At 38.1% G+C, this 25,862-nt stretch overlaps 3 protein-coding genes across 8 annotated transcripts; all 3 read left to right on the top strand.

Moving 5' to 3' along the window:
• Positions 1-3,448: 3,448 nt before the first annotated feature.
• On the top strand, positions 3,449-4,633 carry LOC103712921 (WAS/WASL-interacting protein family member 3-like). The gene is made up of 2 exons (XM_008799631.3): positions 3,449-4,167; positions 4,327-4,633. The coding sequence occupies exons 1-2, from the start codon at positions 3,556-3,558 to the stop codon at positions 4,399-4,401; spliced, it is 687 nt and encodes a 228-aa protein (XP_008797853.1). The 5' UTR covers positions 3,449-3,555; the 3' UTR covers positions 4,402-4,633.
• Positions 4,634-10,961: 6,328 nt separating this feature from the next.
• On the top strand, positions 10,962-11,489 carry LOC103712922. Its single transcript, XM_008799632.2, has one exon. It carries the CDS (start codon positions 10,962-10,964, stop codon positions 11,487-11,489), a length of 528 nt encoding a protein of 175 aa, XP_008797854.1.
• Positions 11,490-12,675: 1,186 nt separating this feature from the next.
• Positions 12,676-25,413, top strand: LOC103712881 (mediator of RNA polymerase II transcription subunit 22a). 6 transcript variants are annotated; one of them, XM_039128774.1, is made up of 5 exons: positions 12,676-13,176; positions 15,727-15,993; positions 16,121-16,186; positions 16,260-16,500; positions 24,958-25,413. In XM_039128774.1, the coding sequence occupies exons 2-4, from the start codon at positions 15,841-15,843 to the stop codon at positions 16,491-16,493; spliced, it is 453 nt and encodes a 150-aa protein (XP_038984702.1). In that variant the 5' UTR covers positions 12,676-13,176; positions 15,727-15,840; the 3' UTR covers positions 16,494-16,500; positions 24,958-25,413. The 6 variants fall into 6 exon arrangements, with proteins under 6 accessions (XP_038984702.1, XP_038984701.1, XP_038984700.1 ...); XM_039128773.1 differs by having other exon boundaries at positions 24,948-25,413; XM_039128772.1 differs by lacking the exon at positions 24,958-25,413 and adding an exon at positions 20,336-20,693.
• The last annotated feature ends 449 nt before the right edge of the window (positions 25,414-25,862 follow it).

The following is a 25,862-nucleotide window of genomic DNA, read 5'->3' as shown; positions in this document are numbered from 1 at the left end:
TGTGAGAGCTCTTCTGGGCACGCAACACGCCATATAATTTGGCGTTGATTGGGAGGGTGATCAGAGTCAAGATCACTCTTTCTTCATTTTTCTTGATTTATTTTACGTTATATTCGTAAATGTAAAGAAATAGTTATTCGTTCTAAATGGTATAGATTGATGACCCATTCAATGAATCTATGCATAATTATTAATTTCTTGCATGTTTTAAAGCATTAATTGAATTTTTCCCGTATGTTTTAAAGCATTAATTGAAGTCTCTATGGAATTTTGTGCTTATGCTGTAGCAGGGATGTAGCTTGGTTGGCATGGCTATTATTTTTAGTGTATTGATGCTGGTATTCATTTTCCCTTGCTATTATGCTTCTTTTGAAATTTATTGGAAATGTTTTTTTTCTGGTTAGACAGATGGTGTTACTGGATTTTTTTTCTTTTTTCCCAAACAGCGGCGTGTGCTGGGAGTCTTGTTCAATCCAGTCTAAAATACGATGATGACATAGAGGAAGATGAATAGTTACCTAATCATTACTTGTTTGTGCTATTTTAGGGTAATAGACAGACTGTTATGATAACTTTTTCCTGTTATGATAACTTTTTCCCCATGATTATTCTCCAAAACTTTAAAAGTAAAAAATGAATCCCCACAATTAAATCGCTTTGGAATATAGGCTTTGCCAAGAGTCTGGTGGACTTAACCACAACTAAAATATAATCATTCCTTCTTTGTTAGAAAATATTATTATTATTATTATTATTTTGAAATTCTTCTCAAAGTGAATTCCTAGTATACGTTAATGCAAGCTGGAAGTTCACCCAGCAACTTGATACTGGTACAGTTTTTGAACTAACCGAGGAGCTATTTCATTGTATCACCGATTCTGAGGTTGCCAACGGGAAACAGAGCATCATAGTCTATTCAGGTTGGCTTTTGTGGAGGTCGAGGTGCGGGAATCTATTCGGACGTGTATTTAGTTTCACATTGATTTTTTGCTGGATATATCTTTTGTACTTATACAGAATCAAGGAATCCAAATAACATCTTTCGGCTAGCCATTTTGTATGAGATCCTGAGTTGTTACAAATAGTATCAGAGTAGATCCAGTCCATAATCTATGTGGACTAAGGAATACTACAATAAGGATCAATTGAAGCTGACCACGGGTCGATCGTAGTGTTTGCGATTAGATTTGAATAGATTTGAATTCTTAGCCTGACGAGGATGTCCGGACTTGAACGGAAAAAATATGTGAGAATCCGTATGGACGTGTATTTAGTCCCACATCAATTATTTGCTGGATAAATTTTGAGTATTTATATAGAATTAAAAACTCAAATAATATCTTTCAGCTAGTTATTTTGAGTGAGGTTCTGAGCTGTTATATGAGAAACCAGAGAGCTTCTTACGACCAGCTGGTCAGTAGCTCTGACATTGCCTTGGAAGCATTGAGGCATCATGATCAGTACTGGACTGCAACACTGGAGTCGACAATCTATTTCTACCACTTGTGTGCATGGCAGTGGGTGGTTTCCCTGAATCTGTCTTTTGTCCGCCATCATCCATCCTCTCAAGTTGCTCGCTGGATTCATTCTCAGAGACCAATATGGTCAATCGCTCCATGCCGGATTTCTAAACTTCAAAGCCCATGGGTTCCCCTTGCTGAACTCAGAGCAGCCTCGGAGTTGTCCATGGTCGCATATTTCCCACTTCAGGCTACTGCAATATGGGTGTTAGGAGACTCTAGTATGGTTACCCAATAGATCAAGAAACCAAGATTCTATCCTTCTACTTGTGTTGACTCTATGAATCTTACACTATTCATTGTAGCAACCCCCAGAGCTTCTTCCTAAAAGACTAGTAGGAAGATATTATTTGGATACCTAAGGATCCGTATAAATATCTAAGATCTACTCAATGTATAGTTGATATGAGACTAAACATACATCCACACATATTCTTACATATTCTCTCTAATTAAGTTCTAGCATTTTCATTAGGCTAAGAATCTAAATCTATTCAAATCCACAAACACCACGATCAGCTCGTGGTTAGCCCAAATAGGTTTAGGCTACATTGTTCCTTGATTCACATGAACATAGGCCAGATCTGTTTTGATACTATTTGTGACAATTCAAGATCTTATGCAAAAAGTCTAGCCAAAAGGTATTATTTGAATTTCTTGGCTATATATAAGTACTCAAAATCTACTGAGTATATAGCCAATTGACTTAACATACACCTATACGAGTTCTTACGTACTCTTCTTATTTAAGTCACGATGTTTTCGTTAAGCTAAGAATCCAAATCCATTCAAATATAAGCACAAGAATCCTTACCGGCATGTGGTCAACCATATATTCCAATGCTGCAGTGTTTCTTAGTCCATATAAATCATGCGCTATGTCCGTTTTGATGTTAATTGCAATAATTTTAAAAAAAATAGTCAAAAGATATTATTTGAAATTTTTGATTTTATATAATTATTTAAAATTTATTTAGTACATAGCCGTACATATCCTCAATTTCACTGTTTAAAAAAAACAAATAGCTGGCTGGTTGGCTGGTACCCGAAAATCTAATATTTATAGTGCCATAGATTCTATACCCTCCCATCCCATACACCATACCCTCCCATCCCATACACCACCGCCCCCCCCCCCCCCCCCCCCCCCCCCCCCCACCCCCCACCCCCCCCCCCCGCGGCGCGTAAAAATCCCGAAAAGTTTTGCAGTATCGAGAATTAATTAAAAAGAGTAAAATGATTTCTTGTGTTTTCAATATGCTTTAACTGTGAGTTTTTTTTTTTTTTTTTTTATTTGCCCAAAAGATTTCCAGAGTGCTTAATAGCCGCATAAAAGGAAAAGTTGACAAAACGAATTTCTTATTTGATTTGTATTCATGGAGGTTAAAATTTTAAGCAAAACCTTCCCTCCCTCATGATGTCCAATTTGCTTTTCATATAAACAATCTCCGTATTATATTGCTAATTAAAAATAGAAAAAATTATTATTTTGTATAATTTTTATATGTGTGCTATGATTAACCATAGGACCTTATACTGTAACGGACTTGATCCGCCAAGGCCGCGAAGAGCCCTGATGTGGCCACTTTGACAGTTTGCCTTCTTATCCCTGTACTGAATACGGCTACTTTTTTTGTTTGTTGTTCAGCCTATGCCGGCCGCAAAGCGTGATCCTCGCCGAGTTATTTTCATGATGCACGGTTCAAACCGCTTTTGACCCCTTGGGTCCACCATCAATACGATCTGGACCGTTGCCCTCAAACTCCCTCAAAATCTTCCGTACCAATTGGATTGGTGGAATCATCCATCCGACGGCCCACGTTGCCCCCGAGCTCTCCTCCGCCATACAGCGCATCTTAGAAGTAATCCTCAAAAAGAAAAGCCCTTCTCCCTCCCTCCTCTGTCTCTCTCTCTCTCTCCCCAACGTTGGGAAACAAAACTAGGCACGACCAGTGAGAGACAAAGGAACCCGTCGCACCGCGCTTTCCAAATCTCCAATCCTCTTTCTCCCCTGGTACATTATTCTCTCTCTGAGATGGTTTTGAGGTGCTCGGAGATCGACGGGCCGCCGAAGCCTCCGCCGGCGCCGCCGCGGGCGGCGGCAGGGTTCAGCTTCTCGGTCCCCTTCGAGAATCCCACGCTCCGGTGGGGCAGCACCCGCATCCTCCGCTGCCAGCTAGTCTCCGGCCACCGCGACACCGCCGACCGCCGTCAATCCTCCGCCTCTCCTTCTCCTCCTCCTCCTCCTCCTCCGCCTCCTCCCCAAACCAAGAACGATCGTTCGCCTCCTTCCAGTCGACCGAGGCTTGTGATCCGCATTCCCTGCCGGACCCAGCCCAAGGAGCCCGAGAGAGACGGGCCTCCCGCTCCGCAGGAGCGGCGAGATCGTCGCCGGGAGGCGAGGACGGCGGGCGGCGGCCGGACTCCGGTGGAGATTGGGAGGCCGGTCTCTGGTCCCGTGACGAGATCTTTGAGGTTCAGAGCTGGTGCTGAGGGCGACAAGAAGACGGCGAAGAACGTGAGGCCGGCGGAGTTCAGCCTCTCCCTATCGAAGGAGGAGATGATGGAGGACTTTATCGCCATGACCGGCGCCAAGCTCCCTCGCCGCCCCAAGCAGCGGCCTAGGCCCGTCCAAAAGAATCTCAATGTAAGCTTCCTTCTTTTTTCCTGCTTCTTTCTTCTCTGAAAATATCAGAAAGATCGTCCTTTTGCCTCGTTTTTCCTATTCTCTAAATAAAAAGATCATCCTTTTGCCTTCCTGCTGCCAAAAAGATGGAGAATTAATATAGGGTTTTTGTCTGATCAGGGGATCTTTCCTGGGTCGGACTTGCCAAAGGTCGTGACTCCTGGTCTATACAGGGTTTCTGATTCCTCCCAATGATTTTGCCTCGGATGATTGGTTTCGTCTCCTTCGGTTTGAGACACCTGTAGATTCCGAACTTTTAGGTTGGACTTACTTTGGTTGAGCTGAAGCAATGTGGTTCCTCCACATGCGATAGAGTTGCTTAAACAGAAAGCAGAAAACGGTGATGAATTTGATTATACATTGTTCCATAACTTTTGTCAAGTCTATACATGTTCATGACAATGCTTCATAAACTGTCTATTGTTAATGGTGCTCTTGAGTACTAATTTCTTCAATACTTTCATCAGTGGTTATTCATGGAATTCATAATCAGTCTTGTGGTTATGGTTTTGCTTATGGTATTCTTTTTGCGTGTGTGTTTTGTTTTTGGGTCTGGTTATCTGATGCCCATGTTGGATGATTAGTTTATTAATGGTATATAATGTTATTGAAAAAATCATTGTTGATGTTAAGAGAGATGCTGCAATTTAGTATTGAAATCCCTATTCTCTTTTAAGGTGCTAGACACAGAGAATGCCATGTTTATTTCCACATAAATGGATGACTCTGTGATGGTAAGCTTATCAAATTCTTTGATCACGATTTGAGGAATCAAACAATTCCTTACAATAAACATGTGTTTGATAGTTAGATTTTAGGTTGCATACAAGGCACTCCTCTGATGCATGTTTTTTTTTTTGAAGAAATACCAACATTTTGTCTTTATATCTGCAGAAGCCAGAATTGTTTAGTTAAAAATGATGTGATTCCCACATTCCAGTAAATTGATTGGTTTTTTAAAAATACTATTAGGTTAATGAAATCAATTGTTTCATTATTTTCTTCTTATCAGTTACTCAAATTGTGTATATTGTTCACAAGAAATTGATAGTCCATTGCAGATACTGCTCTTGTTATTAATCTGTTCTATTTTTCTAGCATTGGATCTTTCTAGAATTCACAGTTAGAGTTTTGGTTATTATTATGTTTGTCATGTGGTTGCTTATGGTTTTTATACATAATTTAAATTGGCCAGGTTTTTTATTCTTTTGTTTGCTGATTGGTTGATTGATATTAATGGTATGCTGTTATTGCGATGTTAATGAATATTCTATCATCAGTAAATTCTGAATATTAAAAGCAATCATTATTCTTGTTAAGCATGCTAAAGTGTTGCCACTATACTATTTCTGAGGTGCTAAGAATGGAAGATTAATGTAGTTTTCCATATGAATAGATACTCTTGGCCAGTTTAACAGTTGTCTTATTTGTGAGTTAATGAGTTAAGCACCTAGATCTACTAAATATTTATTTGATTGTTAATTATAATTACTACCAAACTACCCCATCAGGGATGCTTAAGAATTTTTAACATTCTTAAGGTTCTGCTTTTGAAAGCTTGCCATGTGGCTATATTAGGTACATCATTTTTTTAAGGAAAAATAGAACAATGCAAAAAAAATCCAACATTCAAGAAAAAAGTTATAGACATTTTCAATTTCTATGTTGCACCCATGTTGAAAAGGTTTTAAGACTTAAGCCATCTTGTAAATAATAATGGTGCTGTAAACAAGAATGTGTTCACCTTCCATTAAAAGATCACAATTACATGTAATTATGTTTTAGGTAAAGAAGTAGATTTCTTATTATCTCCATTAAGAATCTTTTAGAACGTGAAAATAGATGTATACAAGAATATATTCATCTAAAAACCTTGAGCATTATATGGAACTGAAAATGAATGTAAAGGGGTGCTTTGCTTAATTTGTTGCACTTTATGTTCTGAGATACAAATCAATGATTTTCTGACTATATAGTGTGATGTTGCTCTGGCTGTCTGACTATAGTTCTGTAACATTCAAGACTTCTAAGTCCATACATGCAACTTGGGTGGTTCCTCTTTATTTTTATGGTTAAGGTATTGGTTCTTGCTGAGGTCATGAGCTTCATTTGCTAAAAGATGTCTTCTTGAGTGGAAGGTGATGAGTGGACAGACTTCCACTTAGGATTAGAATTATCCTTAAATTTGGTCACAGAAATAACCAAATAAGCTTATAAAATGAGTTCGTTGGAAAGTAAAGATCTGTTGTTGCAAAAAGATGATAAATACTTGAAAAGCTTTGTGCTTGCTGTTATGGTAGTGAATGGTGGACGTTATTTGGTCATTGAGAACAAAGTGAGTGGGTTGTAAAGGTGACCCCCTTTGTAGCTTTTCTCTACCTTGTTGGCTTTTTTGTTTTTTCTTTTCTTGTTAGAAGCTTTTAGAAAACAGGTCTTATTGGCAAGTCTATCTTACAACAGGTCTTATTGGCACTTAAAAACATTTCTTGAGATTTGGTTATTATATTGAAAATCATTTTTGTAACGCATCTTAATCTCACAGACTACTTGTGAGGACCCGTGCGGGCGTGTGTTTAGTCCTACATCGGTTATTCGTTGGGTAGATCTTAGGTACTTATACAGAATCAAGGAATCCAAATAATATCTTCTGGCTAGCCATTTTAGATAAGGTCCTGAGTTGTTATGAATGGTATTAGAGTAGACCCGGCTTATAATCTATGTGGACTAGGGGACGCTGCAACACGGATCTATTGGGGCTGACCACGGACCGTTCGTGGTGCTTGTGATTAGATTTGAATGGATTTAAATTCTTAGCTCGACGAGGACGTCGGGGTTTAAATGAGGAGAGTATGTGAGGACTCGTGCGGATGTGTGTTTAGTCCCATATCGGTTATTCGTTGGATAGATCTTGGATACTTATACAGAATCAAGGAACCCAAATAATACCTTCTGGCTAGCCATTTTGGGGAAGGTCCTGGATTGTTACACTACTAGATCATGATGCTGTTGCATTGTGTTTTGCAATATTTCATGAGAGCTGAAAATGATCTGAGCTGCTCATTAGCAGCTTGAGATAAGTTTGATTAAGTAATGTTACTTGGACACAACATGGGCATCAAGTGTTCAAGTGTCTAGGAGTGTCGTATATGCGATCTTTCAAAATGTTTTACAGTGAGACTCAGCATATTATGCCGATGTCTCCTGACATTGTCAACTTAGTTGCATAAGGTAAATTTATTAGATCACGCTAACACTGATTAAAATCTTGTGTTGACACAAGTTCTGCTGCTTGTCATAATTCATTATTTTTTGGAAAGTGCATTTATGTAATTCAAACCATTCGTAGGACTGTGAGGGCGAGTGTGAGATCTGAACTATGTTGTCTGGTATAACTTTGAGAAACTTTTACCGGCGTGGCAAGCTGACATGTTCTAAATCTTGTTGCTCTTTTTTTCCTGAGTTAGATCATTTGCATGCTTCTGGAAGCTACAAATTTTCTTGGCTATCATTTTTATCATCGAGCTTAATTGCGTAGCTCAGTCAATAGATCACAGCAATGGCTCTGCAAAAAACATTACCAATCCTGAATCTTTACAGGCTTCATGAGCATAAGAAGAGTTATTGTGCATTGTTTGATTTAGTTCTGAATTTTGGCCACTCTTCCTAATTATCTTAAAAATATATTTGCAGTTGACTGACAGCTAATGTTAACAAATCAGAATGAATTTTCATGTTGCAAAATAATGATGAAAATTATTTCTTTCCATTTCTTTTCTTCTTGTTGTTAATGGAATAAAGAGGTAAAATTGGTGTCAATCTGGCTGCCAGATATTGCTGAACGAGAATTATCAAGTAATCATTCATTACCTGATAAGTTTCTCAGCGTCAAGTACTTTTGTCAATTAATATGATTTTTGGTATGCCTTGCAGAACCTGTTGTCTGTGAACAGTTCATACATCTTTCTGGGATGCTGAGACATCGTGTACGGAAATTTGTTTGCAGATTTAAGCATCGAAATCTAACTGAGGTCATGGATAAGAGGGAAAAAAAAATCTTCTTAAAGGAACCTGACCTCCAAGATTTCTTTAGTACTCACTCTTCCGTTGTGACAATTTGTCTATTATATTATTTTCTGTACGATACCATTTTGCCTGATTAGTTCAGAAATGATTTGGCACATTAAGTAAGTGTTTCCATTGTGTATATTTTGTGATCACCATGTCATGGTACAATATCTATTTGCTTCAGGTGAAAATTGTGGTGCACAATAAGCCTTTCATTAGTGAAAACATTCGAAGAATGCTATCTTTCAGATGTGAATATAAATTATTTGTGCTGCCTGGCTTGTCGTATTGCATTGAGTTATATCATATGTTGCATGTTAGCTATATAATTATAGTCATCCATCAAAATGCAGTTTGAAGTCTTGAGCCGGTCTCATCCATGGAACATCCAAATATTTCAGTTTTCACATTACTAGAAAAGGAAAAAAAAGTATATCACAAATTAATTAGATAACATCCATCACTTCATTGAAATAATTAGTAAATTAGATATTACTTTCCTAAATTAGAGCATGTTTGGATGGGAGGCGAAATTGCATGAGTCACTATTCTAAAGTGACTTTAGTCCACTTTCAGACTTTTGGGGGTTTGACCATGAAGGTGAGTCAATTTTGATGCAGTGCGACTTTCCTTGAGAATAACTAGGAGGGGTTTCTCTCATTTTAAGCCATCTAGACATTGAGGGAGCAGGGGTTCTCTCACGTCCACCTTGTCTCATCTTGACCATGGTCATATTTTAATGAAAATAATAAATAATAATATTAAGTAATTAATAGTACTATTTAAACATTGAAAATTATTATTTTTTGTTCAATGATCATTGATACTATCAATAATTTAATATTATTAGTAAATAATAATATTAATATTATCTAATCAATAGAAATTAATAGTCGTATGTCAATTATTTACAATTTACGTATTGAAAATAATCACTAATAAAATAATGCTATTTTATTCAAACACAATTAGCAATATCAATAATTTAATTTAATTAGTATTTTCATTATAAATATTATTTATTATGTACATATTAGTAATAATTAGCAACAAAAATATTATTTTATTTAACCAATACATGCTCTATGATGGAGATAGTGTCCATTACCAAGGTTATATTCATATTTGAAAGAATAAATAGTAAATAATAATATTTAAATACGGAATAAATAATTATTAAGAAGTTAACATTTTTATTCAATCAATACATGCTTTGAAATATATATTAATTTATAATTTACAATAATTCATACCAAAAGTAATTGAAAGTCACTTTTCCTCTACAGTAATCAGATAATTAAAGTGATAATTGTATTTTAGCAGATCTTATTTTTTCAATGCTTTAATCAGTAAAATACAGCGTTCTCAAAATCAAGGAGTCCAATTTTCACCTTCGCTTTACTTATCCGACTTAATGTGGCCAGCGAACTCGTCAATTGAGTCGTAAGAAAGTCTGTATGCTGTCTCCTGACGCCAGCTGATATAGAGGCCCCACTCCCTTCCCGCCCAAATTCTAACTCCTTCGCCCTTATACGAGTTCCCGTACAGCAAAACCGGGAGGCAGTTACAGGGAGCCCTCTATAACGGTTCGATTTTCAAGTGCTGTGACACCTGCCGCTCATCGACCGTACTAGCACGCAATTCACATCATCTGTTCAAACTTTTTGATCAACCGCGTTTGGTTGCACCACGATGATCCTACGTGGCGGTGATCCTAAATCACCTCCACTCCTTCTATCACCGTCCAACTCAGTGATGAGATACTCGTCCTTGAGGTCGGGAATCCAAGATCACTATAGAGGAGTGATCCTGGGTTGAAAGTTAAAGACAAAAATATCCCTTAATTTATTTAAAAAATTGATATATCAATATACCGTCAATATATTATGTCAATGTTATATATCTAAAATATTATATTGATATTATATATTATATTAATGATATATATTATATTATAATATATTACTAATCATATTATTATCCTATTATTATTAAAGGATAATTTTAAATTATAGTAGAAATACATTATTATATTTTATATTTATATAATGAAAATATTTAATATATTACTCCTATTTATCTTATTTTTCTAATCAAAATATTTATTAGTATTAAAAAATTTATTATAAGTATAAATAAAAATATTAATTCTATAATAAAAAATAACATATTTTTATAAGATTAATAATTTATAAGAGTAATAAATATATTTTTATAGAATATATTAATAATTAATATATTGATAAATATATTAATATTTTATTATAATATATTTTATATGAGTAATAAATATATGATAAGAGCTAATAAAAGTAAAATATGTGACAAAATTATGGCGCTATTATAGGAATTAGTATATTGATTTACATTTTTTTATAAGAATTAAAAATACATAAAAAATTCATCTAAAATATATCAGGAGTATCTGTGGTATTATGTTGTCGGTGATCTTGGATTCCTATATCATACCAAATAAGTTACCCATAGTTACCTGAGGTTTTTAATCACTGAACTATGGCGTACCAAAATATTGGTTTTAGATTATTGGGATCAAATCACCCCAGATCACCGGGATCTTAGACCACCATGGTGATCGGGTTACCGAACGCCCCCTTTTTTTTATTGTTTTAACATCCGCCCTCCAGTCCCCGAGGCTCTCCGGTTCCATCGCGATTAGTCTGTTCGCAGGGATGATGGGGAGGAATAGCTCCGTGGAAGAGGTGCGGGGGAGGCCTCCATTAGCGCCGCGCGGCTTATCGGTCCCCTTCCAAATGCCAAACCTCCGCTGGGACAAAACCCGACGGCTCCAATGCCGACCTCCCTCCGCCGACGAGGACGACGACGACAGCGCCGCCGCGAGATCATCTCCTCCGCCTCCGCCCCCAGCCAATAACGGGAGGTTCAAGATCCGCATCCGGACCGACAGCGGCAAGGATGCCGAGGAACGAGAGGACGGGTCTCGCAATCACAAGGCTCTGGAGGAGGAGGAGCAGCAGCAGCGGAGTATTCCAAGGACGAGCGCGGCGCCCGAAGGCGAAGGAGAAGGCGAGAGCGGAGGGCAGAGAGGAGAAGGAGAAGCCGAGGAGGAAGCCGGTGGACGGCTGACTCTGGAGAAGATCAAGGAAGACTTTATACGGATGACGGGGTCCAGGCCTCCCCGCCGCCCCAAGCGTCAGAGACCGTCCGCCCAGAGGACGCTCGATGTGAAGGTCTCTTAACTTTTTCGCTGCACTTCCGGTTAGATCCAGCTTGGATGATGGGATTCACATCGATGATCTGCACTCTTACGTATAATCTAATAATACATCTAAACTGCTCACAAATTAAAGCATATTATTTAGAAATCCTAATCTATACATCAAGTAGCGAAAAAATATATATTAAATTTTATAATCCATTCATACGTAGATTAGAAATTTTCAAATTACATAATTTTAGTATTTTAGAAATAGATAGCATCTAATTATTCAAATTATTGATATAACCTTCATCATCCAATTTAGATATGATCTAATTGAATATCCACATAAATATAACCAAGCCAATCTATACCATTTTTCTTTGGAATTTGATGATCGGGATTTTTCTAGGAAATCTTCCCTGGATCGAATTTGCGTAAGAATGTGGCTTTAAAGTGGTTTGGAGCGTATTGATTTCTAGGGAGAAAAATCTCTCTTTTATTTTTTGAAACTCAAAGAAAAAAAGAGAGCAAATGCATGCATTCCTGGTCTAGCTTAGCTTATTTATAAAGTCCTAATCTCTTGATTAAGCTAAGATGGTTGGCCCTCAAGAATTACCTTTTAATCATTGTTGTGCAGCAAATTAATTATTAGATATCACTTACTATAAAGGTTGTGAGGGAGATAGGAATTTGCATTTCTTCTATTTTTTATATTTTAATTGGTTTGAATTAATATATGCTTGGAAAGTGTTCAGGTCCTTGCACTCAGAGTGGCTGCTGGTAAATTGAACATAGATGATGGCTAATTTTCTCCTTCCACTCCCAAATAAAATACCAGCAATCGGCAAGCCCAGTTATAGCAACTCAATTGGGCCGAGATGCTGCATCTGGGCTCGCAACGATATCAGCCATGGGATGAGATGTTGCGTCTTGAGTCTAGGGGTGGTAAAATATGACCTGACCCGCCAACCCGACCCGTCATAAACAGGTTTGGGTTTGGTCTAAATGGGTTCGGGTCGGATACGGGTTTTAAATGTCTGACCCGTTTATTAATTGGGTCAGATACGGATTTCAGATGTCTGACCCGTGTAATCCGTTTAACCCGTTTAGCTATTGGGCTGATAGACCCGTTCAGCCCGTTTTATTTGCATTGGCCCAACTTCCCGCGTCGGCCCAACTTCAGCGCGACCCGTTTAACCCGTCCACCGCCCGCGACTTTTCGACTTCGTGAGTTCGTGGCCTTAGGGATTTAGGGTTTGTGCTGCCGTCGCCTCTCAAGTCTCAAGTTTCTTCCCTAGTCCCCTCTCCTCTCCTCCCGATTCTTCGCGTCCCAAGCCCTCTCCTCCAGACCACCGCCTCCGCCCTCTCCTCCTCCGTGTGGATAAGTTCGGCCTCTCCATCGACGGCCACCGCGGCGGCTCGAGGACCACACTCCACCGTCCGCGACTTCTCCTTAGTTAGGGACTTAGGGTTAGGGTTTGTGCCCCGCCCGAGCTCTATTCCCTCCCTCAGTCTCTCTCGAGTCTCTCCCCTCTCCTCTCCTCCGGATTCTTCGCCTCCCGAGTCCTCTCCTCCGGACCTCCACCTCCGCCCTCTCCTCCCCCGTGCCGACAACTTCGGCCTCCCCATCGACGGTGACCGCGGCGGCTCGACGGGTCCTGGGAACCAAGGTTGAATCTCTGCTCGACTGCTCCTAAAGAGGTCGGATCCTCTGCTCTACCGAGGTAAAAATGATCCACCTTTTCTTCTTTCGGCTGGGGTGATCTTTTTTCGGTTCCTCCCTTCTTCTATTCTCTGTGGGGTTTATCCTAGGCTAGCTTCTTCTATTCTCTATGGGGTCTAAAATTTTGGCTCTGTTTTCTTCATTTATTTTTTTATTTTTTTTTTCGTTTACAGTTTGAGTTGCGAATGCTTTTTGGTATAAACAGTCTAGTAGAGTAGTAGTTCTTGTGGAAGATTCTACATAGATTCTGCACAAGAATAATTGTTTTTAAGTGGTATTTTTTTGAATGCTGGTAAAACCCCAAGATGCATGCCGTCATGTTATACAAAATACTGTAGCTTTCTTAGAATGAGAGTGTCATTTTTTTGGAAAAATAATAGTAAGATTTATGCTTAAAGCGTTGATCCTCTTAGTAAGACTGTAAGAGGGGCTTTCTTTGGCCTTAAAATCATTGGTTATAATAAGTTCACTGTCTTCATATGTTATGCTTCCTTCTGCTTTAATAACTTGCCTTTTGTTGATTTGTAATTTTGTATACTTCAACACAGGGTGGGAGATTTTGTATTCAAAAATTTTGTATACATAAGAAGTATTGTGCTTTCCTAGCATCAGAGGCAATCATGTATATTGACATTTGTTCTATGTGATGCAGATAGTATTTTCGGGCAATTCCATATGTAAATTTGGATGATTTGACTTGTATTCATTGTCTTTGTAAAAATTAAATGCTTTTTGAATATTACTGGTATTAGATGAATGAACAAATAACTTATATTCTTTATGTTCAGCTTTTTGTAAAGATTGAATAATTTTTTAATGCCAATGATGTTGGGACGATTTTTATAATGTTTTCTACATTTATCTTCTTTTTTTTTTGTGCTGCTTAATGTATAAAACAGGTTGGGTCGGGCTAAGGCCTAAGGCTAACAACCTAAGAGATTACCTATTTATTAAATAGATTAAACAGATTTGGTTGGGCAGGTTAAACGGGTCGGGTTGGGCAGGTTAAACAGGTCGGGTTGGGCATGTTAAACATGTTAGGTTGGGCAGGTTAAACATGTCTAAACAGGTTAAACGGGTCGGGTTGGGCAAACAAGTTAAACAGGTCGGATCGGTTGGGTAAACAGGTTACCTGTTTATTAAACAGGTTAAACGGGTTGGGTCAGGTTACCTGTTTATTAAATGGGTCAGGTTCAGGTTATGATTTTCTGACCTGTTGAATAAACAGGTCGGGTTCAGGTTTATGATTTTTTGACCCGATCTGTATCTGACCCGATACGTTTATATCCGACCTGACCCGATTGCCACCCCTACTTGAGTCGCGCGGCTCAAATCGACCCACCCGCTTCCGGGTCTCGAGTCGCGACCCTTCTCACGCCCTCTCGGGAGTCTCGATCTCTCACGCCTTCCGTCTCCTCTTCAGCAACCACGGTAACCCCCTTACGTGGGTTTGTTCTTTAACCCTTCTCTCTCTCCGTTTTCCTTTACGGCTTCTGTGAACTCTCCCCCAAAACCCTAATCAAGGAGACTCTCTCCCCTTCCCCTTAGCGTTCTTCAAAGCTTTCTCCCTAACCCTAATTTCCAAGTGGATCTCCATGTGCAATCCTAACCCAGTTCCTTCTTCACTTGGTAAGCCCCGCTTCTCCCATCTCTTTCCCTTTTCTGATATTCTTGTTGCATCACGCCATTTATTTTCGTCGATAATGATCAAATCGAATGCATCTTTCACTTGGTAATGGCCATTTTTCCTTGCCCTACCAATTTTTGTTACTAGACGCGACACTTTTGGTTGAATTTTCTCTTCTGCCAATTTTGTATATGAGGAATATTTTTTTCCCTTATGAATTTGGTATTGCCTGACATACAACTAATTTCTGTGCAAGGAATAAAAAAGATTCAGAAGAATATATCGTGCAGTTGAATTTCATCAATTTCTGTTGTTTGTGAAAAATTTTGCTGCGCACTTGTATGAATTGCCAGTAATATCTAGCCCTTTTGTTTGATTTACTTATGATGGTTTACTTTAGACATCTGCCCTGAAATTAAGTACCAAAGCTACATACGTCTTCTTAAAAAATTCGGTGCTCTAGTTACATATTTGTGGCACCAACTTTTTTTACTACCTAATCTGCCCTTCGTTTATTGTGCTTTGTTCAATTTATATAATTGTTTGGTGAGTTATTGGAACTTTGGCTAATCTTCTTCTGATTGGCTCCACCAAATAATTTCCGAAACTTGTTGCTTAGTTCCAACTTTGCGGATGTTGTATTTTTTGATTTACATGGACTTTAATTATCAAAAGATTTCCTAATATCTTTGGTGCATTTCGTTGATATTATTTTCTTGACATTTTGAGCTTTATCTCAATTATCTTCAATCTTTTCCAACAAACGGCCTTCCTTTGGTTTCCTGAGTATTTGCTTTATCTTGCTGCTAAGCTTTGCACATGTCAAGTCTATTTGTTCCATGCTGTCTAATGAGAGATTTAGAATGATCTAAAATCTATGCTTTTGCTATCTGACCACTAGTTACATTCTTTTGATTCCTGCAGTTATAGAGTACATCTGATGTATTGCAACTAGGCTCCTATACTTTTGGCAAATATTCGCTGAATCTTATCAGTACCCAAAAAGCCCTATAGAAAGATCCAAAGTTTTACAGAAGCATGAGCAAAGCAGGAGCAAGTGGTGCTGGAAGTGGGCCAACAGCAGCAGCTACGCAAGCAGCCCACCAGAAGCAGAAGGCCCTGCTGCAAAGGGTCGACACTGATGTGGCGAACATCGTTGATAATTTTAGCCTCCTCATTAATGTTGCCAGGGTTTGTTCCCAAACTTGTTTCTTGGTGATCCCAATCTAGGGTTTTAAATTTCTTTTACAAAAGCTTCCATCATTTATACTTTTCTAAAGATCTCACTTATACTGATTTACCTATTTATGTTTGGCAGGTGAATGACCCACCTATTCGTAACTCTCAAGAAGCTTTTCAGATGGAGATGCGTGCTGCAAGGATGGTAGGATGAAACAACCAATATTGATCCCTTCACTAATTCTAGATATTTATTTTATCTATTTACATGCAAATAGGTTCAAGCAGCAGATTCACTCCTAAAATTGGTGTCTGAACTAGAACAAACTGCCATCTTTTCGGGGTTTGCATCACTGAATGAGAATGTGGATAGGAGGATTGAGGTGTTCAATCAGCTGGAGGGGAGCACCGAGCGATTATTGGAGAAGATTGGGGAGGAGGCAGCTGCAAGTCTTAAAGAGCTGGAAACCCATTATTACTCCTCAGTTCTGAGGACATGCCAGCGTGATTGATGATAAGGTGGGAAGGACAATGGCTTGTCTCTTTATTTTAAACTGCTTGCAACTTCTTGATACTTGCATTTATTTCATATCTCATGCCTTCTTTAGTGATGCTAGATGATAAGAAACTTTTAAGGGTGCTGAGTGGAAATTATTTTAGTTAAGTCTGCCATGTCTGCCATGTTGTTGCTATTTGCTTATTTTCTCTAAGACTCTTCAGTTAGCCCATTGAGTCACTGGATAATGCTTTTTTCTATGGACGATTCTCCAAATGCTTGGTAATATTCTCCACTAACAGTGTCAGTATCCAATAATTTACTCGCATCACCCAACAGAACTCCGTTGAATATTCGGTATGGTAAACAATGGGGGCAGTTGACCTAGAAATCTACTCACCATCATGCAGGAAGAATTCTCTTTGACATTCTGAAAGCTTTTTCATTCTTTCTTTTTTCCTTCCTTCCTTTCTTTTTTTGCAGTTTTTATGTACCAAGAAAGCCAATTCTCTTCACAAGTAGTTATCTCCAATCATGACTATGAACTTATTTGACCCTGAAGAGAAAAAGAGTGAAGGGGTGAGTAAATTGAGCCCCTTGGGAAGTAGATTTGTGGGTTTGACTTCAAATTTGCGAGATTCTAGCTTTAATCTCAATATAAATTGTAAATGATAATGTATTATCATCAAGTAAGACAATGATATACTACACTTTAAACAAAGAGAGACAATGATTTTTACATTTTTTATGCTTATCTATTGAAGTATTTAATAGCGTCAGCCTCAAAATATTAAAACTATACACTAGAGATCCTAAGAAATACAATATACTCAAATACTTATTTTTTCATGAAAATTTTTATTTATGAGTATATATTATTGAAATTATGATTTCAGCCAACAAAACTGCGCAAATAGAAACTTCTTCTTCTTCTGGACTTGAATTTTTGAAACTTTCAATAGAATGTTAAGATTTTTATCTTCAAGAATTAATTCAGCTTGGCTACTTCTATAACCATAAGCAAATCTTTTCCATACGACCGCCAGATTGCTTTTTGGGCTTTTCTAATGGTCTTCTTTAAATTCCAAATCTGACACTTGCTTCAGAAACACGGTTAGATGTAATTTAATCATTTAAACAAAAAGTAATTTCCTTAGCAGAATGGAACTATTTGAGCGTTCAACGAAGAACATAATGATAAGAAAAATAGATTATTATTTCCTATGTGTATTTCACTTGATTAGGTTTTTTTGAAAACAAAAAATTGGAAGAATACCGACATAACTAGGTGCACATGTCAGTGGGCCTTCTCTAACTATTGTTATCATTGGTTCTAATATTCAACTGAAGTGAATAGAAACCAGCCTTGAAAAGTATATGAACCTGTTTTGGTTGTTTCAAGCAGGAGGGACCAAAACCAAGGATGTGATAAGGCTTGCTTTTTCTTTTTAAACAGAAAAAATGCCTTTCAGAAGAAATGCCTCTATGCATACGAACCCACTTAGAAATACATTTTTGTAAGGGGTTGGGGAAATTAAGGGGGATATAGAGTGATAGTACTGAAAAACACTTCCTAAGTGTAAGATATCCACCAATTCTCTTTTGCATCTTGGAAAACTCGTTATATTTATCACATTGAAATTATAACACCATTGTCACCAGTCACTCAATTCGAAAAATGCAACACACTTCAGTAGGTACTGGGCTTAAATGAGTAATGTAATTGAAAAGGCAGCTTGGCTCTCTAACAATTGTTACAAGTAGAAAAATTATGCTTGCTAGTGCAATATATAGATGGATAATTGTTTTAAACAATTTTCTATCTCATTGCGCACTGTTCTGATCTGTCCAATCTTAGCTTTTCAATATATCTACATGTTAAAACTTAGCTTTGTATATGAATATTCTTAGATCTCTGTACCTATTTCTTTCCAATATAAAGGAATTTATAAATAGTATAAAATTCAATTTTTTTTGGAGTATATACTGTTATTTATGATGCAAAATTGGATTATGTTTGATTTTTCTAGTTGTATCATGAGTATTCTATGCATGTTCTTTTGAATTTTATCATAATTTTCATGTTCGCTTTTAGGGCAGTTTCTAGGTGTGATTTCATGTTCAGTTTTACGTAAATTAATTTTAAATGTTCTTGTTTTAGTTTTAGGTTGGGCTGAAGTCATCAGGTTTAAGTTTTAGAAAGACTTGCATTATCTTTCCGCAGGAATCCGAATCTTCAAAGCTTTTTCCATTGCGTTTTTTCTTTCTTGTGTTAGAATCCCTATTTAGAACAGAGCTAGTTAACTTTCTCTCTGGTCAAAATGGGAGCTCTTAGTTACCTTGCTTGAAGAAGCTTCCTTCTTGTTCTGTGTAAGATTTGTCTTGTATATTTGGTGAAAAATAGATCCTTTTACATCCTTTTCCTTCTTTCTTTTTTTCTTTCTTTCTTTCTTTCTTTCTTCTTCTTCATCTAGACGAAAGTTGTATTGTGGAGAGCATTGTCTCCTTTATCTTCATGGGGTGACTCCTTGCTTTAAACATGTACTATGTCAGTCTAGATGACATGGTTAAATAATTTGGTGGTGCAATGATGCCTATTTGCCTTCTATCCATAAATTATGTTATCTTGCACTTTTGTCCCGTCCTATTTTAAATATTAATAAAAACCCATGTTCACCTATGTTTCCCCTAAACCCATGATCCACCCATGAAATTTATCTCTTACTTTTCCTGTTAGCAGTTCACTAACATTGCTGGTCCTTGACCTTAACCCAGATGAAAAAAGATGAAGACCTGGAGGGTTGATGTTTGGTTGGAAGCTAATCCTAAAAACCATGCCAAACTATGAAACAAATGCATATCTAATAATTCCTGAATTCTAGAGTGTTCCAGTTGAATTAACATCAGAGGTAGCCCAATTAGCAAAACTTGGTGAACGAGGATTTAAGGGAAACCCAGATAGCAGGGAATGGGAATAGAGCTTGGTGACTATGTTTATGGTTCAGTTTCAGTTTAAATGAAATCAGTCATGATGAAAATATATTTTTGGAGACACAAAGCTAAGTTTAATCCACCATGAAACCCACTCTAGTCCCCGACCATCCTCCTAATCCTTATTACCTGGATCGAACTCAATATTCATTCTTTTTCACATGGATCTTATTGTCCATTTCCTTCATCAATTTTGGTACTGGAGATGCAACTCCAACATCAATTTATATAATGCTTTTACTGTGACTAGCAAAACATATTGGTGAATTTCTGCATTTCTTAGGTGAATGTATCAGGCTCAGCACCATGCTGCTTGTCCAAGTCATATGTGACTTAATGTACTTGATCATTGTATCATTCTCCAAGGATACCCATTTAAATTGTGGTTGCGCCTTTAGGATTTCATTGTATCTAGATAAACTGGATCGTCAACTTTGACATGACACCAAGTTTTGTCATCAGCTTTTCTATGCTCTCATTGTCTACTACCATAGTTCTACGTAGATATAAGCCACTTTTATCTCATGGAACAAGGAGGGGAATAAGAAGAGAGTAGATTGAACATAAAGAAGCTCTCCACTTAACTAGTGAGTCTAGGCCACTGCTTAATCAAAAGATACCTTCTCCTAAGTCTTATCCAGTCCATTTGTGAATTCTTCATCATCATGTAGAAAGGGAAAAAGTAGTCTTTCCTCTCAAATTCTGTCGAGGTTTACATAGGTTTCATCTTTAATCCAATTGGGATGTGTTAACCCATCCACCTCCAAAACGCATGGTTTTTGATTTATAGGCATTTTTACTTTTACAAGTCATTATCAATGATTTAGATCTTCAATTTGGATGTCTTATTGTTGTTTTGGAATTTAGGAACCTACATTTTCCTCTTTGGAGAAGCATAGTTCGGTCTGCATCATTTCAAAGATGGCTGTTGAACAACCTTGGTGATCTCTAAAGAAGAACTGAGTTTGAAGTTTCTAGTTGTCATTTCCTATGATTCACATTTCTTTGTCCTACTCTGTTTTCTTTTGTTAAAGTTGGAAAAGTATATGTGCTAATGTCAAATGGTAGGTAATTTCTTGATTGACAGAAAATGACCTCACAGCTTTCTGAAAAAGCAGAATTTGTAGTTTGTCTGCCATTTGCTCAGAACATGTTTTAGTTTGCTTTATGTTCGCCCCTTCATCTTCAACTTCAAAAGTCAATTGTTGCGTGTTGACATTCCTTACATTATCTGAGAATTCTTGTGTCAATATATCTAACTAGAAGAGAAATTCGAAAAACTTGTCACGTCAGGTTTATAGATCACTGGTGATGTGTTGAACTATTAGGTAAAGATAAATATGACTGGCCAAAATACCATATTGTTCTTCACTACCTTTTGATATGAAATTAAAGCCCTCTACCTGCAATTTTTGCTTCGAGTAGCAATCAACACCTTGTAATTGTATTGACACTAGGTATAGAGTTAGTTGCAGTGTCATCTTCAAATCATGACATTGTTGTTTCGAATGACACAATTATTGAAGTAACAGTTTTTTCTGGTAATTGCATCATTAATTATTGTACTTTTTTGTTGTTCATAAAAATCACAGGGCCCATTGCTTGGAGCAATGGTAGAAGGTTGGGCTGACAAATGCAATAGCACGAGTTCAGGTCCAGAGCAGTCACTTTGTGTTAAAAAAAAAAGGTGCCAAAGCTTAGGACTTCTCAGTTTGCCTCTTCCAGAATCCGATTTATCAGGAAGATTATTGGATAGTGGTTATTTTTTAATTTATAAAAACTACAAAACTTCATAAGTGGTTACACATCTTAGTTGTTGATTATTCTGATTGCTCTTGAAAGATGGGTTTTCGTTGCGAGTCAAGTGTTAATCTTCAGTGTTTGAGCCATCTGATGTACCAATTTCCAGAAACCTGAGGTGGGCACGCTTTACTTTGGAAGTTTTTTGCCCATTTCCATGTATGCTAAATGTTTTAAAGATGACGGTACAGAGATTACCAAGGCTTAAGCTGGTCTTATCCATGCTGCTAATCGCCTTGGTGTTCGCTGTATGTGGTTTTAGAGAGAATGGGCTCCTAGTGGCTCACTTGGACCCAAGATATCTCAGAAAAACTGAATTGGACTTCTTTGGTCTTTATGCACCTAGGTTATAAAATATTAGTTCAATGCTTGATTTGCTGTTTTGTCTATTTCATGTATTACTTATTTGCGTGGTTTTAGCAACTTGAATATTTGAATATATGTTTTTGGATGATTGATTGATGTCATTGCATAATTTGTGAAAACAGATTTCTCGTTAAGTAGTTAAACCTGTTATACTGCACTGATGGTAGATTCTTAAATAATGCTAGAGATTTGCAATTTATATATTATTTTATTCTTTGAATCTAAAAAAGATACTATAATATTCTTTCTGATTTATTTTCTCGCTCTATGTATATTTAAAATATTACTTATTTATTTCAATACGTTCCTCTTAGTGATGTTTTGGTTAGGTGCTATGTAGTCGCTAACCTTGCTATGTTTCTGTCACATATTGGCCCCTCGATCCGCATATGATGTAAACCTGGGCGAATAATGAAAAGTTTAATGAAAGATTGAATTCTTCACGGAAGTCTTAGAATTTTCACCTTAAATGGTCGCTCACTACCTTCGCTTATAATTTTCTGTAATGAAATATATTCATTGATCTGTCTGTGAGGCATAAATCGAGTCCCGTTTACCCTTGTGTGAAACCTGTAGACTCCTGCCCAGTGTTTTTTGGAAGCATAAGCTTTTTCAGTTGAGGAAGCAAATAGTTCCATGGCCGATAGCTAGTTATCGTTAGTACCTACTAACCATTTTATCTTATATTGCATATCTATCTTATCAACGTGTATTTATTTGCATGTCCTGTACGTCTCTTCAACTATATTAGCTAATATAGTCTGTTTCATTAGGCTGTACGATTACGTCTGTGATATGGACATACGTCATAATTTTGCATATGACAAGGTCTTACATGGATTACTATTCATTAACCTTGCTCATGGTCGCTTTCTCCTGTGTGCTTGCAAGAACTTAAAAGCTGGAAGGAGCCAAACTTATGGCCTGGCATCCTGCGAGGATTCTGCTCGAGTCTGAGTTTATGAAGCTCGGTCATGTGAGCTAAATATAGCTCCTGGACCTCAACTTCAAACTATCACCCTGACCGGAACAACTCGTTTATCTAGAGAGAGGCATGTACTCATGCTTAGATGGTGATGGCTAACATCAGATGGTGCATTGGAGATGGCCGACTCGTGAATGTGATGTATGATGCTTGGGTGGCAGGCCTTCTTTTGATTCAGTGGTCTTTCATGGTTAACCAAGAGGCCAAGCCGGGCATGCTGGTGTCAGTTTGATTGTCCCAGGCGAAAAGAGGTGGGGTATTGATGTCTCCCACCTACTTGGGAGGCTGGCGGATATACTATCTATGGCTATACCTAGAAATAAGATTTCCGGCTAAAGTTTGGAGATTTACCTACAATCTGAAAGTAAGGGATAGGGATTTGTATTCTCTTTATGCAAATTCAGAGACTCCAAGTATCGATGTGCATAGATATGGAACCTAAGAATGCATCCTTGAGTGGTTTTTCCTTGGAAGGTTGCATGGGGGTGGATTCCAACTAGGGAGGTGCTGAGTAGATAGGGTTTGAATGTCCTTGCAAGCTGTGATTACTGCCTTATCCAGGAGTAGTTGGTTGCACATGTTTTGTTTCAGTAAGGGTGCTTTAGATTTGGAGGCTTTGGGATACACCTATGGTGGCCTATCAGTCTGAATCGCCAGTTGAGACTTTTCTTTCTTGCTTGAAGGGATGCATGAGCATAGCATCGTCCCATCCTCAGAGCATCATCCCACCCTTAGGGTATCATCCCACCCTTAGAGCATCTGAGCTGCTTGCGTGGCTTACCATATATCACTAGCTTATAACCTCCAGATCTTTGAGCATGACAGTTCGTCCCTAGGATTCATCTTGGAGCGAGCCTTCTCTCATGCTGTTGAGATCACTCGCCTAGCTTATGTCGGAAATCCTTTGATAATGAGGGATACTTGGGACACCTCAGCATTAGCTACGACTTGGGATCCCCCACTGCTTGCTTGAGTTGAACTTTGATAGCAGTATGGTAAATGGCGGTGGTGGAGGCGAGAAGGCTTCGTATTAGAGGCTTGAATTCTAGACTTATTACTGCTGGTGGCAATCAAAGTTTCAACATTTCGATTTTTGGAGCTTAACTAAGAGTGGCTTGGAGAATATAAGTTATGTGAGGCTCACCTCAAGGCAGATTGCATCTTACTAGAGGGTAACTCTGTGATGGTGATTGGGTGGATTATAAGATAGGCATTAGTGGCGAATGTATTCCTATTATTGTAGAACATTTGGAGTAGAGTAGGGATTGAGCTACTCATGTCTATCTAAAGGCGAATAGTGCTGCGAACTAGATCGTCTCTTATATGGCAGAGTATTTAGGTGGAGCCATTTAGATGAGCTATGATATAATATTTTTCTTTCTTTTGATATTTTATTTTTTGATTTTGTTGAATAGGCTCTACTAGGATTGTACGACTTTTCCGATTTATTAAAGAGAGAGAAAGAGGGAGTTAGAGAAAGCGCTAAACACGAGTTAGGAATATAAGAGTAATTCTTCTAGTTTTGCAGCTCTGGCTTCCCTAGATAGGAACCAAAGAGATATTTCCTTTTATTTTTTTTTGCCCCGCTCCATTCATCCATGAAGTTTTGGTTGGACACTGAAATAGTTATACAGACACAAATCTCATGATATTAAAGAACTAGTGCTTGATCCTATACCCGGCATTATTGATGGTTTTGAACGAGGACAGTTCTCTCTCTCTCTCTATAGCATGGACTAGACGCCATAATTATAAAACACTTAGCAAGTCTAAGTTGGCGGTACTAAATTAATAAGACAGTCCTGATTGGACCCGGCACATGAGCAATTCCTCTAGCCTCATATTTTAGTAAAATTTAATTCAACTCGATGGGCAACCCAATTCCAAATAGCCTTAGCACTTCTGAGATATTGGGAACATGTGTCACTATCTTGCTGGTGCAGTCGTATTCTTTTTTCACCATAACTATTAGTTAAAGCCAGAGTGACATTCTTTGAATAATTGAATTTTTTAAACTATATTAAGTTCTTCATTTGGGCAAATGTTCCTCTAATTATCCCTGTAAACAAACGGACCCAAACTTTTTTCTGGTGGTTTTTAGATCTTTTTGTGGTTTTGGTTAGGAACATATCTCTCTATGCTACAAATCATTGATACCATACGATATTGCTGGTGGAGATCCCACATTATGTAAATATATAATGAATGTTTTGGAAAACTTACATTCTATATTTGTGATTTATTTTTTAACGTTTGCTATATGAATTCCTTTCTAACTCTGAAAAAAATGCTGAATTTTATGTTTGTTTTTGTTACTGCCATACACGGATCGAGGTAGGGGTACAGTTTGGACAATTCTGAGATCAGCTGGAGACGGGCTGAGCAGGTTGGGTGAGGCGTTGGGCACTAGACTCCTCCACTGGGTGGCCTATAAGAAGTCCACTTGCCAAAGGATTTCGGACGGAGGACCCTCTGATACCCAAGTCAGAACAACAAGACAACAATATGGAAGGAAGAGATTTCAACAGAGTGATGGCTCTATAAGAAGGGTAACGTCTTGCGTACCTCATGTTCGATTGGTTTCGGCTTCTTCGTTGGACTATGGGTGGGTTACTGAAGTGAATTGGTGGTCGATTCCAAGTTTGGTGTAGAATTTTTCGAATTGGGCATTGTCGAACTGACGCCTATTTTGGTGATGATTACTTGGAAAAGCTCAAACTTGCATATTATGTTCTGGTAGATGGATTTTCGAGCTTTTGCTTCGGTAATCTGAGCTACTAGCTCGGCTTTTACCCATTTGGTGAAGTAATCCACCACTATAAAAAGAAACTTGTACTGTCTGATTGCTGTTGGGAATGGTCCGAGGATGTCAATCCCCCACTGTGCGAATGGGCAAGGGAGATGTTTGCATGGCATTGGCACCGGTCGCACCTCTCGACGAAGTTGACAGCGTCCTTGTGCAGGGTTGGCCAGTAGCAATCTTGCCGTAGGATTTTGTAGGCTAGAGACCTACCCCCAGATGATTGCTACAGATTCTCTCGTGCACCTCTTGGAGTGCATAGTCTGCCTCGATCGGGCGGACACCTTTAAGGAGCGGCAGTGAGAACAACCTCCGATATAATTTGTCGCCGAGGATGTAATAGGTGGCCTGTCGCTTTATCAGGCAGGCTTCAGCCAGGTCCACCGGTACTCTTTTGTCTTTTAAGAAGTCGGCAAGTGGATTAATCCAGCTTGGCTCGGTAG

Source organism: Phoenix dactylifera, chromosome 8, assembly GCF_009389715.1.
Source record: "Phoenix dactylifera cultivar Barhee BC4 chromosome 8, palm_55x_up_171113_PBpolish2nd_filt_p, whole genome shotgun sequence".
Lineage (NCBI taxonomy): Eukaryota > Viridiplantae > Streptophyta > Magnoliopsida > Arecales > Arecaceae > Phoenix > Phoenix dactylifera.
The sequence above is the reverse complement of the archived record's forward strand: the minus strand, read 5'-3'. Positions and strand labels throughout refer to the sequence as shown.

Excerpts from the sequence above, each read along its gene's own strand:
- LOC103712921 (XM_008799631.3), top strand. The coding sequence starts at position 3,556 with ATGGTTTTGAGGTGCTCGGAGATCGACGGGCCGCCGAAGCCTCCGCCG. Across the intron at positions 4,168-4,326 it reads CCGTCCAAAAGAATCTCAAT|GGGATCTTTCCTGGGTCGGA; the intron begins GTAAGCTTCCTT and ends TTGTCTGATCAG.
- LOC103712922 (XM_008799632.2), top strand. The coding sequence starts at position 10,962 with ATGATGGGGAGGAATAGCTCCGTGGAAGAGGTGCGGGGGAGGCCTCCA.
- LOC103712881 (XM_039128774.1), top strand. The coding sequence starts at position 15,841 with ATGAGCAAAGCAGGAGCAAGTGGTGCTGGAAGTGGGCCAACAGCAGCA. Across the intron at positions 15,994-16,120 it reads TCCTCATTAATGTTGCCAGG|GTGAATGACCCACCTATTCG; the intron begins GTTTGTTCCCAA and ends TATGTTTGGCAG. Across the intron at positions 16,187-16,259 it reads AGATGCGTGCTGCAAGGATG|GTTCAAGCAGCAGATTCACT; the intron begins GTAGGATGAAAC and ends ACATGCAAATAG.